The sequence below is a fragment of the Athene noctua genome, chromosome Z, assembly GCF_965140245.1.
Source record: "Athene noctua chromosome Z, bAthNoc1.hap1.1, whole genome shotgun sequence".
In the NCBI taxonomy this organism is placed as follows: Eukaryota; Metazoa; Chordata; class Aves; order Strigiformes; family Strigidae; genus Athene; species Athene noctua.
The window spans coordinates 20,469,234-20,486,152 of NC_134077.1; the positions used below are offsets into that span (position 1 = coordinate 20,469,234).

General features: G+C 38.5%; 1 protein-coding gene across 3 annotated transcripts in view; it reads right to left on the reverse strand.

The window, feature by feature from the left end:
- The window catches only part of IL6ST (interleukin 6 cytokine family signal transducer), a 74,922-nt gene that overhangs the window by 38,743 nt on the left and 19,260 nt on the right, over nt 1-16,919 (reverse strand). For 2 of the 3 annotated variants that reach the window (XR_012635588.1, XR_012635589.1), the window contains exons 8-15: nt 16,046-16,128; nt 14,652-14,871; nt 13,396-13,572; nt 12,592-12,693; nt 11,886-12,032; nt 10,841-10,981; nt 8,660-8,756; nt 7,211-7,292 (exon numbers count right to left, since the gene is read on the reverse strand). Coding sequence is in view for 1 of the 3 variants with exons in the window: in XM_074932495.1 (XP_074788596.1) it covers nt 5,646-6,371; nt 7,211-7,292; nt 8,660-8,756; nt 10,841-10,981; nt 11,886-12,032; nt 12,592-12,693; nt 13,396-13,572; nt 14,652-14,871; nt 16,046-16,128 (1,775 nt within the window). In the remaining 2 variants the exon portion in view is untranslated. Of the gene's footprint in view, nt 1-308; nt 6,372-7,210; nt 7,293-8,659; nt 8,757-10,840; nt 10,982-11,885; nt 12,033-12,591; nt 12,694-13,395; nt 13,573-14,651; nt 14,872-16,045; nt 16,129-16,919 lie in introns of those variants that run through there. The other variant, XM_074932495.1, reaches the window with a different exon arrangement.

Consider the following 16,919-nt stretch of genomic DNA (forward strand, 5'->3'; position numbering starts at 1 on the left):
TGACAGGACATGCCCCTGGCCAGCAGCAGGAACGCACCTGGGGCCCCGGACCAGCCTCACTGCCAAGGTCAGGCAGTCACAGCCAACACCTACAGACAGGAGCAGTTACAAAGGAAGGACTAAAGAGCATTCACCTGCTAATAAACTCACCCACAAATACAGCCTCATTGTCCTTTGACCATTACCGAGACCATGGTCACGTCTCTCTCTGGGGATCTCTCTCCACTTCTTGCTTATTAGGCAGTGCTCACTCTTCTCCTTCTGTGGTTACTACTTAAGTTAGCCTTGCAAAACACCAACTCCAGCACACAAGTTAAATATGGAATTCTATTTTGTTTTCTTTTTGTATATTATGTACCAGACAAACGCAACATTCAGGCTCAGTTGGGTAACAGAGGAAGACATTCAAAACTGACCAGTGAATTGTAGAAAGCAGAGTTTATATGACAATAAACGTGCAGCTTGCAAAAGAATGAAGATAGTGTACTGGTATTAAAACACATTACTATAATATAGAGACAGCTTATGCAGCAATTTACAAGTTTAACCTTGGGCCAGAGTATGCAAGCCCTTTAAAGCTGGCATTCAAATTACCAGTAGCTTAATCAGCCATACTTAAAGTACATAGTAAAATTTTATTTAGTATTTACATTCACTAGCCATCCAATCCAGTATCAAGGCACTTTCCTTGTTAGTATGTCTGTCCCTGTGTCCCATGCATCTGCTTATCTAGATGCATGTAGCAGCACAGCAACATTCAGTGACCAGTGACCTTGACCACAGGACTCCTTAACCCCAAATAAAAGCACTTGGTTACTAGACAATCCATCGCTGTATTGAAGTGTCAGGCTATATGTGACACTGTAAACAAGACTGGTGTGTTAAGAAAACAGCAAGTTGACTGGATCCATTAACAAATGTGCTTTGATATGAAGAAAAGCGATAGGTGTTACCAGTTTCAACACTGCAGCAAATGCTCATCAACCCCGCCTGTACTCCCCAAAGAAGAACAGCCACTGCGGGGTGCAGAAGATGCTTCAGTCTGAGCAGAAGGATGTCCTGTTGACAGTTGTGCCATATGTATTTTTCATCTATTGTTACAGAAGTGTGCTTCTGCAGAGTATGAATGACTATTGCGTTTATCCCCTTCAAAGTTGTCTTTGCAAACAAACACAAATACTGGCTAAAGCTGCATTCTGGGAGGTACTTGCTGCCTACCCTCCCTCTGCATTAAAATTAAGAGGGGCAGGGGGAAGTGGAGAATTGTTGAGATCTGGCCCTTAGTCATAAATTTTAAATTTGTATCAAATCTTGTGGCCTTAAAATGCATCTGTGTGCATTAGGTCAGCACTGCTGTCATTTTCAGGAATGGCTCAGATAGCACAAGTACTACATAGGAAACAACAGTGAAAGCAAACACATATGCATTTTAGCTTTTTTTTTTTTTTTAAACTGATGCTTTCACTTTTAAGGAAGAGAAATGGGAATTTGTAAGTCCAACACAAGATACTTAATTTTACTCTTCTCCAGACTTTTGCACTTACAGCTCCACTTTACTGCACTTCTCTGGATCAAGCGTTGAGCTGAAGACTGTAGGGTTGGCTCTAATTCCCAGACAGGTGTTTCATGACAAAAGACAACATTTCTGTTATAGACTGCTTCCAAGTGACATTAAAAGCGACTCTTTGAATTTAAACTGGCTATAGGCATCCATACTAGCAAACAGACAAGAGGTTACAGGGTATTAATAAAGTTTCATTATGTCTCAGTGAGGAGAACTTTTTAACATAAAGGAATGTATCCAAATAACACTTAACCTCAGTTACAACAACTGTCTCAGGGAAAATAAGCCAGTATATTTAGTCCCATTTAATGCACATAAATTGTAATTTAAAATGGGTATGTCCTGGAATGGAGCTGACTGTTAACAATTTGACAGTTTTTGGAGTTTCAGATCCCACTGTGAAGTCAATACCATAGCAGCATATACTGACATGGGTCTTGGATATTCAAGACCTGGCACTAATTAAACAAGTTCAGTTAGTGAAGTTAAATCAGCACGGGGATTCTCACATACTGGGTACGCTTATATGAGTTTTAACCATCTGGTGGTGCTCATGAGTTACAGTCAAAGCTGAAGCAGCAAACCCCATTCCAGGCCATGCGACTTCTCCAGTGCCCAAGAACAGGACTCAGCCTTCACATGAAAACTCCCTCCTCCTCTCAGGGCCAAAGTTTTTTCCAGTCCTGGTAATTAGCATTTTGCCAGGCTGCTGTAGCACAGATAGGCAAACACTTGGCCACAGACACTCCAGAATGAAGTTGAGAAAAATTTTTGCTCTGCTGTGCTTTGCGTTGTCAGGTTAAGGCTTAACAGGCAGTTTAGTTTACTACAATAGGGCATATGAAAGCATCCCAAGACTTTCACTTCAGTGGAGGAGGATATTCCCAGACTAACTGCCCTGAAAGTGAGCCAATACAACCCAGAAACAAACTCAACAACCTCCTGTTCTACTACAACCAAATTACAGAGATAAATAAATTCACTTCTCTTGTAAACAGAGGAACAGATCGCCAGCCTGCACTTAAGAAATGTTTCAAACATGCTAAAAGAGGAAAAATATTTATTTGTACTATCCTCCCTTCCCTGCCAACAAAGTAACAAGATCTTCACAACTATTTTCCCACCCCTACGTGAAAAATTCCAGTCCATGAAATCAAGATGGACATGAAAATGTCAGTAGTGAAGTGTGATTTTTTTTTTTTTTTAAATAATGCCTTTATTTTGTAAAGTGCACCACAGGTACTGGGGGGGGACAGGGAAGCTTCTTATTTAATTATTATGTTAGGACCAAGTTAAGAGAATTTCAGTGGACTCCTATAATTATGTTACAGACACTCTAAAAATCTGTATGCAACTGTTTGATACAATTAAGATTGTTACGATCCAAAGTACAAAATTAAGTTAACCCTTAACACTGCATGATATATTATTTGGCACATAGGTTTATGAACAAGCTGTAGACCTGCTATTTTTATGTACTCTGGCTTCTACAACCTGTTCATCCACCAGTATCTCCTGCTTAGTCCTGAGTATTTTATCCCTAGATAAATGCACAAGCATGAAAGATGGAATGTAACTGTCAGAGTGACAGAATTCTCTCTAGGATACACTCCTGTACAATTCTGCGAGTTTATTACCACTGGCCCATAAACACAAAGAAAGATGCCAGAGTGACAGGCCAGAACTCTTGTTAGCACAGACCTTTAAAAATGAGCATCTCTTGATGCTGTTTAATGTTGGAAACAGTCCATGATTAACAGCAGCTGAGAACCAAATGCCTTTCCTTTACACAACAGAAAGGCAAATAGTAACTTCAGGAATAAATGAAGTTGTTCCTCAAATATGGCATATGCTATCAAAAGTTAGTATCGCTGGATCACAAAAACAATTTTAAAAAAAGGAAATAAATCATCAACATATTTTTGAAGCAATGTTCAGAGTAAGTCATCAGGTTGAGGCCCACAGTATTTCAGAGATGAGCAGGAGGTGGATTACATGCACATGGCTGCAAGGCAGTTCTAAGAGGCACTGCACTGCTCAGAAGACTTCCCCTTTTACTTGGGGTTTCTACAGTCACAGAGAAGTCTGCATAAAGACAACCCATCCCCCAATAAAGTAACTGCTCTTACTTTCCCAGAAGAATGTGTTCTGATGAAGGAACACTCCTTCAACCTTTGAAAAAAATGGAAGATGGTCTCAGCACTATCTCATGACAGCATAATTTTCATTATGCCTCTGCCCTCTGGAAAGGAGTCTGAAGGTGCTGAGGTCGAGTGGGGAGAGAAGGAAGGGGACTGGTTTGAAGAAAGGTCTAGTTTAAAAGGGCCCAGATACAAAAAATACTGTTGTGAGAAAGGTATGGAATACTGAAATGTTACTAAAGAGTCTGCATTCTTTATCACTTTTAAATAGCCCAGACTTCAAGAGGCAATCTTACAAATTTACTCTAGCATTGATGTTGTTTGTAACAAAAGTGGAAGACACATGAAATTTATATGTCCTTCCATGCGAGCTGGCAGACAAGACAGTGTAAGCTGAAATGATACTGACCCCTGCCTTTCCAGGGTCATTAGCAAGTGCTTTGCAGAATAGCAGCGCCACAGGTCACAGCACAAAAGGTTTCATGTTGTCTTAAATACACAGTTCTTTTGCTGAAGGAGAAATAAAACCCTTGTTTTATTCTCACAGCACAGTATTTAGTGTTCTGAATGAAGATTTTATTTATTTATTAGTGTTAGATTAGAAAGCTGACTAGACTAAATTAAGGTTAAAAAAAATCTGCAAGAGTGCCATAAAACTTCTAGTTATCATTACAGAAGGAGTTTATCTTAGTGTAACTTAATTTTTCCTTAAACCCTGGTAGAGGCAGTATCCAAGAAATGTATCTTCAATAAAATCAAACTGTATAAACAGGGAAAAAGTGAGACATAAGAAAAAATGAATTTTAAGAGCCATGTGTGTTATTTGTGGCTCATGATTGCTAATAGATACATACTACCAGCAATGGTCACATTCAGGGTACGAGTTTTGTATTTTCTTCTGAGAGTTTCAATGACTTCAATGCTTTCGTTTTTGCTACTTTCAGTTTGAAGGAGGTCCTGCGACATTAGCAGTGAGGTTACAGCACACTAATCATTGTAGTCAATCCAGAAGGTCATATTCCTTTTCTCCTCGGCAGTTAGAAAAATGGTAAAAACTTGTTACTTGCCTCTTAAGCTGTATACAGCAAAGGTGCACTTATTAAACAAAGGCAATTTGTATGACCAGAGAGGTATGGTATAATCAGTTATCTGGGTACAAATCTTTAACTGTTAATCTGTGTTTTCATCTGGATTTTTAAATTTTTGAACATGAGACTGAATTGCTGTGTGTCAAGTTGCAAGGTACATTTTTAGGCCAAATTATTATATAGTTCATGTGCACACATATCTAAATGTAAGCAGAATATCAATTACTATAGTAGCATTCAGAGTCAAGCAATCATGGTGTTTTCTTACTGGCACACCATAGCAAGTTCTGTTTAATTAATTTTTAAATGGGGTTAAACATGATTTGCATGTCTGGTAAGGTGGAAACTGGAGACACCGGGCAAAAATAAAAATTCAGAAAGTCAGTCAAGCTATTGAAAAGTATATGACACAAGTATCCTTCCATATTAGAATACTAAGCTTCAGCCTTACTTTTGCACAAAGATGCTCCAAGCAACTACAGCTGGCTTTTTAGGCTTGTACACTGTCACAAATCAATTTCTTCTGGGAGGTCTATTGGCTGATGTGATTAATTGAAACTTGCCATTTTCAATCACATGTAAATCTGCTATGACAAGACACAAAATCCCCAAAGTAGCACAAAGGCTTTTCAGCTATCCAGACATAAGATTTTATGTAGTGCATAAAAGTGTAAGTCTGGACTGCAAATTTTCCACAAACACACAGTCCTTACTGTACTTTGTCAAATTAGTCATCACAATTTCAGTACTTCTATCTGCATTCAGATAAAAATACCTAGCTTAATTTATCAGAAACACAGGAGAAAGTGTGAACAGGCACTAATGAAGGCCTAACAGAGCCAGTCTCTTCTCTTACTGAGGCATATAGCCCCCTTGTCTCACAGTCTGCGGGAGGTAACTTTTTGGCATTTCACCAACCAACACTGGGTTTCCTTCCACTGATTCAGATCTCACAGTTTGTTCTTCAGTACTTGCCTGTAAAACATCTGATAGAGCAGCTTCCTGGGTATTTTTTTCCAGCCCAAGGCCCAACAGCTGTGAACTCTGACCTGAGATCTGCAACTGTGCAAATCCAACAAGATCCCCCTCATTAGCATGAATATTTTGCTTTGTTCTTTCAAAGCATGGCCTGTCTGTGTTGGTTTCATCCTGACCACCATTTTGTTTGAAATAATGCTGCCTCTGGGTTGTACTGTCACCTCCTCCAGCTTGATCCTCTGATCTCTCTTCTGAATCTAGTAGTGGCTGAGTTGACTCAGACCTTGAAAAGACTTGTACAGGTGTTTGGTCTCTGTAGCCATTAAGTACTACAGTTGAATACTGTACAGTGCTTGAAGTGTTTTGTGTAGTTTCACCTTCATCGCTGTCAGAGACACTTTGCCTAGGAGAAGACATGCACGAGGATCCTCCAATACCACTGCTGTGCCCTTCTGACGTACTTTTTTCCTTTTTAAGCAAGTCAAATGGTTTTAGATCTTGTTCTGAAAAAGACTTCTTGTCATCAGCTTCTATTTCTACAACGCTTACATCTGTAAAGCTGCCTTCTGGGTACATCTGATCTTTGGAACTAAAGTTATGCTGAAAGAAAGAGATGAATGTTGCCTAAGAGGAAGGTTATTTAAAAATCAAAAACCCCAGTAAATATAGCAATTTTTATTCTGTAATTTTTTCAAGTTTCTTCATATAAGTTTTCTCCTTACTAAGTTTGGCAGTATGTCCAAAGTATCTGTTACAAAATGAAGGATGTATTTTTGTCCCCCAAACAAAGTCTTAATTATGCAGCTATTCTAAAACCATAGTGGGTGTGCAAGCTTTGCTTTAACTGTAATTATTTTTTAAAGCTGTAAACATAGAACCATTTGCTGTGTAGCACAGGAACATTCTTTGAGGCCATACATACATTACTTCCAATAATGTATTCAACATCACAGCAGTTCTTCATAGAAGTTAGCCACAGTTTATTGCACAGAATTTGCTATGTCATTCACCCCACACAGGGCAGAAATTTTGCTGCCATCTCCTCATCCATGAGAAACTTTTAGAGAGCTTTCTCTCTCATTCATGACATAACTGTGCAAACAAGTCACTTCAGGGTTTTAAGAATGGGAATCATGAATACTGTTTACTTAATCCTGATTTCCCATGAATGAATAACATAATTAGGACATGACCCCTCCAACTAGTAAACTGAATATAACTCACAATGCTCTATGCTGTGAACTTGTGCTAAGGGCCATGCATTTCTAATGCTGAATCTATTGATGCAATGAAGTCTTCTAACCATATCGTAATCAATGTCGTGAAACTTAACGTTTTTTTTCTACTTGAAATCCATCTGTGCTAGAAGACAGAAAGACTCCCACTGGCTAGTCTGAGATGTTTGTAAGCTTTATATAGTTTATAAAGATGACCATTACCTTAGCTGGAACTTGAGGAGACCACTGAGCAATGTTACTCTTGGATGGATCAGGGACAATAGGCCAGATATGCTTTTTAATTCTGTAAAGGATTAAAAACAGAGTAACATTTCAAGATGAACTTCCCAAATTCCTATGTTGATAGCAAGTACTGCATAATGCAGGACACCACTCCCTTACATAGCAATTTTGCGAGAGTATTTATTTCCAAACAGGAATCCTTCCTGCACTTCTTTACATCTTTGTATGAAGCTGTACTACTTAGCAAACACAGCACTGCACTTGTGACTCCTTCACACATTAGATGTAGCCATCCAACATAAGGCAAGCCAATAAATGGTAACAGTTAGTGAGGCATTTTCAAATTTACAGCACTCTAAAATCTACAGAGCAATTATTTATCTAAAGTTTATGATGCAGGTCAGTATAAAAATACACTGCTGCTCATTTAAAATAACGATGAATAACACAGCTGTCAAAGTCTAAGCCAGCTTTACAGCTAAAAATAAAGTGAAAGTATCTGAAGAAAAACTTGCTTGGTCTTTTTTAACTCTGAACTCTAAGAATGTCATAACTGTTACTTAACAATAAAAGTTTCTGTAGATAAAACACCCCCAACCAATCTAACTTTGAAACTGATGTATCTCTCCTGCTCTTTTATAAACAGTCTCAACAACACATCCTCTGTAGAACTCTGAAGAACATTGCAAGATGGGCTTTTCAACTGATTAAGAACAGATTTTAGGAGCAGCAGGGAGGTCAGAAAGAAAAGGGCACAAAATGCCATCTTTAATTAGAAACAAAAGATAGTTCAATGGGGACATGGGAGAAGTGCTACTCCTTAGCAGGGAAAACACTTCAGCAGTAAGCTCTCAGCTAAAGCCACAGCCAAGATCTCTGGGGTAGAGGGAGCAGGAGGAGGCAGGATGTTTCCCAGCAGACAGTAAACAGGCACAGAGTTTGACTGAGGTTATGCAAAGCAGGTACAGAAGATAAGTCTGCATAATTTTTTTGGCTGTAAAGCCTGCTCACACTGTAAAATTAAATAGCTCAAATACAGCCAGCAAACAGATCCTCTGTGCTTCACAACCTACAGACCATCATTCTACTCTCATATGATGACTAAGAAAACAACACAGACAGTATATCTTGACTGAAACCTAACAAACCTAACCCCGACCAAATCTAGCAAGAAAAGCAGCAATTTCCTTGCAGGATTGAGTCATGGAACATTTAGTTTACATGCCAATAGTTAACAGTAAGAAATTAGTATCATAAGAGGCCCTGACTTCTCAAGGAAAACAAAAAATACACCAATCAACATATGCATCTTTTACCTTCTTTTTCTGATCTAACTGTAGATTATTTTACTTGATTGTATTGCATTATGGCCACCTGTTATGCTTCTGTTATTTCTTGGCATAAGAGAAAAACTTCATTTATACTTACAAGTCACGTTTGTTGAAGCAGAACAAAACTCCAAGGAGCACAATCAACAGGAATGCTAGACACACAGGTACAACTATGGCTTCAATTTCTCCTTTCCCTGAAGAAAACAAAGAGAAGCAGTTATAGCCCATTTTGGCATTTAAGGAAAGCAGTAGCACACATTCCCAAAGGGATAAGGAAAATCTGGAACTGAATACAGCCGCAGCAGTCAGTCTTAAGCTTCACCTTCCAATGCACCTTTTCACCACATGAAAATATCCTGTCAGTAAAAACATGAAAAGCTCTGTTGCAACAATCTAATGCCTGCATCAATAAAAGCCACAAGTTGCTCTAGAAGCTGTAATACTGATGGAGCAAGTAATTTTACAGTCTGGGCAGATATGACAATAACATTTATGTGAATTCATCTCTGGTACAGCTGTTTCAGTGGCCTACTGGTTGCTGTAACAATATCACATTCAAATAAGTAATGTCATTAATCATCCATCAGTTTATTGTGAACATGAAAATATCCTTTACCTGCAAACACTTAAGGTTGCATTATTGTTATTTATTCCTTCCACTGTTATACACATTGCCACGGTTTGGGCCCAGTCAGCCTAAGCACCACACTGCCACTTGCTTACTCCTCCACCCCGTGGGGTAATGGGGCAGAGGAAATATAACAAAAGGCTCATGAGTTGAGACAAGGACAGGGAGGGCTCACTCATCAATTATGGTACAGGCAAACCAGACTCAACTTGGAGAAAATATATCAATTTAATTTGTTACCAATCAAATGGGAATAGGACAATAAGACATAAACCCAAATCTTCAGAACACCTTGCCCCCACCCCTCTCTTTTCCTGGACTCAGCTTTGCTCCTGATTTCTCTACCTCGTCCCTCCCCAGCAGCACAGGGGACAGGGGATGGGGGTTGTGATCAGTTCATCACCCATTGTCTCTGCTGCTTCTTTACCCTTGAGGGGAGGAGTCCTCAAACTCTTCCCCTGCTCCAGCATGGGGTCCCTCCTACAGGACAGAGTCCTGCACAAACTGCTCCAATGTGGGTCCCTTCCACAGGATGCAGTCCTTTAGGAACAGATTGCTCCAGCACAGGCTTCCCATGGAATCACAGTGTTCTTTGGTCATCCACCTGCTCTGAGTGGGGTCACCCAGGGGCTGCAGGCGGAGATCTGCTCCACCGTGGACCTCCATGGGCTGCAGGGGCACAGCCTGCCTCACCGGGGGCTGCACCAGGAGCTGCAGGGGAATGCCTGGAGTAACTCCTCCACCCCTTCCTTCACCGACCTTGGTGTCTGCAGAGTTGTTTCTCTCATATCTCATTCCTCTCTCCACTGCAGCTTTTCTCCTCTTAAATATGTTACCACAGAGGTGCTACCACCACTGTTGATTGACTTGACCTTAGCCAGAGGTAGGTTTGACTTAGAGATGGGGGAGTGTCCAGCAGCTTTCCACAGGAATCACCTTTGTAGCCCCTCCCTTGATACTAAAACTCTACCACACAAACCAAATTCTTAATTAAACCTTACAGAATGCTTAGGGGAGAGCAACACTATATAGCAAAACAATATAAAACCCTGCTAAATCTAAAGTGCTCTGCACACTAAGTTTGGTTAATGCTGTTGCTCCTACCATTATAAACAGGAAGCTGAGCATACAATAAGTTTTACTATTCAAAATAAGTCTCTGCAGAGAACTGTAGCAAACTAATAGTGGTATGAATGAGAATGCAGAAGCTGAGGAAGGGTTTTAAGAATGGCATGGGCTGACTGGCACCTAGATTAACAGATCAAGATCCCAGCACACCTCTGCATCTTCTCAGGACACCTGTATCAGGATAATAAAGGCCAACCTACCTTCAGATTAAAACAAAGACTCTACTCTGAGACCAGGGTAGGAGCTATCAGACACTAGAACAGAAGACAAAGGCACTGTCCTAATAACTTCACACAAAGTTGGGGCCAAAGAATACTGTAACCTAAAGTATACACAAAACATCCAAAACCAACATGTTTGCCAACATAAAAGAGCAATCCAGAAGACCTGAAGAGGATAGCTTGTCCTCTGTACAATCAGAAGAATAAAAGCATCTTCCCTTCCAATCAGATCTTGCACAGAGCCTTGTTATACTGTTGTAACATTACTTCCTACTTCTACTAATTGTGCCGCTCTTCTTACCAAATTTTTGTGTAGTAAATGTAAAATCAGGGCCACTCCTGCCTCCTTCGTCTGTGTATGCCATCATCCGCACAGTATACAGTGTGTCACTGGTTAGAGAAGAAAGGGTATACTCTGTCTTGGAAGGATCCACTGTCACAGCTAGAGAGGAAAAAAATTTATATTAGTTTTCTGTACAATTTATTACATCTCCACAAACACAGTAACATTAGAACATCATGTCTTCAGATGTACAAGATAGTTTTAGTAGAATGCAAGACTGTATGGAACATACAGACACAGAAAGACCAAACTTGTACAAGAAATGCTGAAATGTGTTTTCTGCTCAAGTGTTTGAATTTAGTCTTTCTTGATGATATTTTACATGTTAATTTCCTGGGGTTCTTTTTCCCCTCAGAATGTAGCTACAAACTAAGCTAGTAATAAAGTTAAGGCCTAAAGGTCTCTAATAAGCAGAATACATGGCTAAGCAGAAAAAAACATGGTTAACTAGAAATTAGAAGTAGGGTAGGCCCTTCGAATTTAAGAAAATCTAAAAAGAAAACTTTTGATAGGGCTAGCTCTCTGTTAAAAAGTCTGCAGGTCATACACATTACTGTGGACTAAAATGCACTTCAAACAAGATGTTTTACACCAGTAATATACTGATCTAGAGTTCCAGGAGAATTAAAACACCACACGCCACACCCCCTTTCTTAAGGCTTTATCATAATTAAATGTAGTCAACTCCTTTACGTCTTGAACAGTCTTGCTACACCAACTCATCCTGTATTTAGAAAGAACAATGGAAACAATACCCACAAATTAGCTTTCGGAAACTAAACTCAGTACCCTCTTATACACAGACTGCATGGTCTGAATTCTTTTGTTAGGGACTTTTTATGTTCAGTATGGAGGAGAGTTATGCCTCAGACATCAGCTTGATGTCATCAGAAGAGACTGTCAGCCACGCTTGATTATGTATCTTGTTTTCCAGGAACATGTATTAGGAAGGAGACAGATGGAATACTTCAATACCACAAAGTACTTCTCTGATTTCTGTTACCTGTTTCATTTCCATCAACAGTTTTGTAAAATATGGTGTAACTTCTGATAAATCCATTTTGTTCATCCACTGTGAGATGGTTCCATGTCAAAACAGCTTCAGCTTTTCCTACTTTTTTGGTCTGAACAGTTGGTCCTTTTGAAGGACCTGTAATGGGGAGATGAAGAATCATTTCTGTTGGGCACCCTCACATCCAGAGCAACAGTGTACTAATAAGCACTGAATTGCTACTGCATAAGAACTTCAATGGAATAGCTGGACTAACTCATGTGCAAAGCACTATTTTCAGACAACTCAGGAATTCCAAAGATGCTTTAAAAGAGAAACTTCCAGGGGGGAAAAAAAACCCGCTGTGAAAAACAGTAGATCACAAGAAATCTTAAACTGAAGTTAATCAGTCTTGGGGTCATACTTGAAATTTAAAATAATTCAGCACAGAAATTACTATACTGATAACAAAATACTTCACACCAAATTATCTGATAAAGTTTGGAAAAACAGGAAGAGCCAGTCACAGACATCTGTTTAACTCCTAAATACTGTAAATAAGCAGAATGGATGTTAATAGAAGGGACAAGATCAACTATGTCAGATGGCCCTCAAAAACAGAAGCAGTTTTCATTACAGTCACATTAAAGCAAAGGTCTCATTATGTTTAGTCAAGAAAGTCAGTTTATGTGCTCCAAGATGAGTATTCTGTACTTACGATCCTGCTGAAGATAAGCCTTCACAGACTGTCCACTTCCCTGACCATCAGCATATAGGGGGTACACAGTTATCAAGTAACACTTGAATGGCTTTATATCACCTAATAAAAGAATTTAAAATGTGTTGTTTCACAGACAGTCAAATTCCTCACCATACTTCTCATTCCTTTCAGATAACAGGGTTCTGGGTTTTGGCTGTTTATCATCAGATGCACTTTCATCTAGTGCAGCTGACTATTTTTCACAGAGCTTACTGACATACTGCTCTAAAATATTAGCTACAGGAACAATATAATGGTTCACATTCAAATGTTTGATTTAATAAACAGACTCCATAAAAATATAGGTTTCTTCTGATTTATTTTAAATAAAAAGCCTTTGTCTGCAGCACTGAACCCCAAAATTATTGATCTAAGCTACTGATCATAATCTGAAAAGAACTGTAAAGATGATCAAGTTCCATTGTTTGAACTGAAAGAGGGATCAGAGAATTTGATTTTGAAGGAGTTCAGCCTTCTCACTATTTAAATGGTTTCCAAGAATGAGAAGACTAAAAAATAAATGCAGATAAAACCCTTGCTGTCACATAATAAGTTTCAAAATCCAAGATTAGATACAGTTTTATATTTGCCAAAAATATACAGATACTTTGACATGATAAACTAAGAGAAGCTCTCATTATTATCCCAGATTACTGGCCTACAATACATGTCTAGTCTGCAAGAGGACGTTCCTCACTTGGAGAATACTGATTAGTCTTTAGAGTGTTCTACAAAGTATTCATAAACTTATAAGCTAAATACCTTTTAAGTATGTTCCTTGAACATTTCCTGGTTCATTCTGCCATTCTATGATGCAGTCTGAGCTGTTGGACACCAGACACCATTCAATCACATATTTAAGAACATAACTGTTAGGAGCAGTCCACCCTACCCACAACTTGCCATCTTTAGGTAGCGTTCTAACACTCTTCACAGGAGCTGTGATGAAAGAAAACAGAAGTGATATATATTGATAGTTTTTCCACTAGATATTAATAATAACAGCTATTTTTTCTAACACAGATACTTTTGGTTATTGTAATGGTGACAATTTTACAGAACCTAAGTAAGTTTTCTGAAATCTGGAAGCTTACATCTGAATCTTTATATTAGAAATCCAAAATAAGTAGTATTAGGCTATTTAAAAACTGGAAATTAGACTCAGCTTCTCTGTTCTCAAACACAGTAAGGTGACTTATTGCACAGTAAGATATTACATTGTTCATAAAAGAAAGGTTCTATTTCAGAGAGAAATCAAACCTTGAGACACTTCTAAATTCCCATTCTAATCCTCACACTCATATACCTTACCAAGTACTTCTGGCTGCACTGCTACTGTGTTTGAGTTAGTTCATCTAATAGTTTTAGAACGTGTGGCTCTCCCTTGGTGTTTACATTAAAAGCAGCATCTGTCCATACACTTATTTTTTTGCTTCCTATCCTGGTAGTGTTTGGATTTTCTACGAGGAGGTTGGAAGTAAGGAGAAACCACAGCTTGTACTTACTACTATTGAGCAATGAAAGGAACATAGTAAAAAAGAACATGAACATTAGAGAAACAGTGGAAGCAGGTAACAAAGCAACCAGGCAAGATACTGAAAAGGTGGGAGAGACTGAGACGAGAACAAAAAGAGGCAGGGAGGAGATCGAAAGCAGAAGGAAGTGAAACAATGGTGAAATGGTACATACATGAAGTAAAGGATGCTTTCATTTTTTTAAAAAAGAAAATAAAAACACCTGCTATGTTAAGAAAAGAAACAACAGCTAATATACTGCACAGTAGCTCCAAGGATTAAAAAGAACAGCAAAATAGCAGACATCGCTTCATATGAACCTGTGAATACATAAATTCGCACATTTCCTAGTACACAAATGGTAGCATAATTATAAGGCATAAAACTGTAGATAATAATACTTCAGTTATGTGTCCAAGTAAAAAGCTACCATTTTGCAACACTAAAGATTCATAACAAAAGCCATGCAGATGCATTTGAAAGCAACATGACTAGGATACTAACCTTTTGAATTACTTGCTGGGATAAGTAAAACTGATGGAGGGGATGCCCCAACTCTGTTATGGGCAATCACAGTCACTTCGTAAGTTCCATTTGGCAGCTTTAATGTAAGGTTGGTGGTAGTAACATTGTATTTCTCTACCAGACTGGAGAGAGATGATTTAGATCTGACAGTCACTTCATACTGCAAGATTACTCCATTGGCTTCAAACGGCTCCAATGCCTGTTAGAAACACATCTTTGGTTAGACTGATACTGAACAAACATGACTTCGTCTTTAATGTCTTTGATGCACAACTTAAAGATCTGAGAGCAAGGCAAGTCACAGACCAAATAGCTGCATATTTAAGAGAAACACAAATAACCTGCGTTCCATTTCTGTGAAGCAGTAACATCCAGAACTATTTCTAATTTAAATGATCTTTTTCTTGGCTCACAATCCTACCTAGCAGTTTAATAAAAGCTATTCTGTCAAGACTGCAGAACTGTGTGTTGGTAAAAACTGCATTTATGTGACTTTACAACACAGTGACATAAAATGAAGCTGTGTTGAACACAAATGCAAAACAGCCAGATTAGTTTTATTACACATGGAAAAAAACTTTATCTAACAACACAGAAATACTATGTTTTTCTATAACAGTATTAGTTTTCAGACAACCTAAGAGAAAATTGGTGAAACTGTAAAGTAACACCAGTTTTCTAATTCTAAGCTAAATAATGTCAGAATTGGCATGTGGAATATGAGTTACATCAGAAAATGACGCTCCATCAATATACATGTAACTTCACACAAGCCACATAGTAATAGGGAAAAAGTAATAATAAAGAGACAGCTAGATCAAATGTGACAAAGTTCACAGACCAAAAGAAAGCAGGAGATGGGGACTGACCATAATTGCATTCACTTTCTCAGCTTGGGACTAATCAGACAACTAAACACAGCAGACTATTGCATGCAAACATGCAGTGCTGTATTTAGTAAGTCTGGCCTCTGGAATTTCTCTAGGCTTAATGAATTTTGCAGCTGGAGTATCCCTGTCCAGACAGTATTATAGAAGTTTTAGGATACAGCAGGAATAACATGGAGGTTTACTTTGTTCCAAATGAAAGATTCTAATTCCACAGACTGCTTCAGGACAGCAAGCCAGGAATCTGAAAGTGGATTCTGTATACACTGGATCACAGATATGTGTCATTTAATTGACAGCCTTTACATATGTACTTTTAATTTTTCATAACTATTTATTTGAATAGTACTACTGAAGTAACTTCTATCAATATAACCAGTACTGTCCCAGATATCTACTCAAGTTTGATGAGGTAAATTTTGCCACTTTAAAAAAATCATGGTTTTAAAAGACTACTCAATTCCTGAAGATATTATGTTGCTTTACCTTCCACATCAGATGCACAGTCCAGAAAGTTGGTGAGTGAGAGGCAGCAATGCTCCTCCATATAGGTGGTCCTTTAGATGGCTCTGATGAAAGAAATAATGCTTAATAGTAGAAGTATTTTTATTTAATATTTGAATTCATCAACTATCATTAGATGCTTACTGCTTTTTTTTTTAAAAAAAGCATATACAAGCAGTGTTTCCTTAGTTCCTCAAAGAAAATAAGACTTGGTATATTAAGTGGAACATGTGCACGGAAAGACTTCCTGAAGGGATAAACAAAACACCAGTTCTGCTTTAAGTGTACAGTTTCAAAATAACTGAGAGTCACCATGCTGAGCATCTGCAACACAGGCTTACGATGGCAGTGCTGAGAGAGGTACAACCAAAACTACACCATGCTGCCTGTGTCCAAAGGCTCAGCCCTGCATATCCGTATACTGCCAGCCTTGCTATGGTCTGTAGCTGTAACACTCCCTACCCCTCAGTATCTAATCATCTAAAAAAGGAAAGTGCAGAACAATGAGAAAATTTTTCCAGCCACAATTTCTCAAGTTTCCTATATCCTTTATACTAAAAAGTGTAACAGAACTGCAGTACCTTTGTGCAATACTACAATACCTTCTGACATCAGTACTGTAAAAATGTCAAGTGGTATGTCCACTATAAATTTCATTTCAAAAGTAGAATGAATCAATCTATTACAGTGCATAAAGCAATAAAAAGTGGCCAATCCTTTGAGAGGGCCTTAGCCCTAATAAAGATGATCTTAAAATGCATTTACATTTATAATCTTGCTAGACTTATTTTCTCTGAGAGTTTTATTTAATATTTATATCAATCATGATGTTTTGGCTGTTTTACCTCCTAAAAAC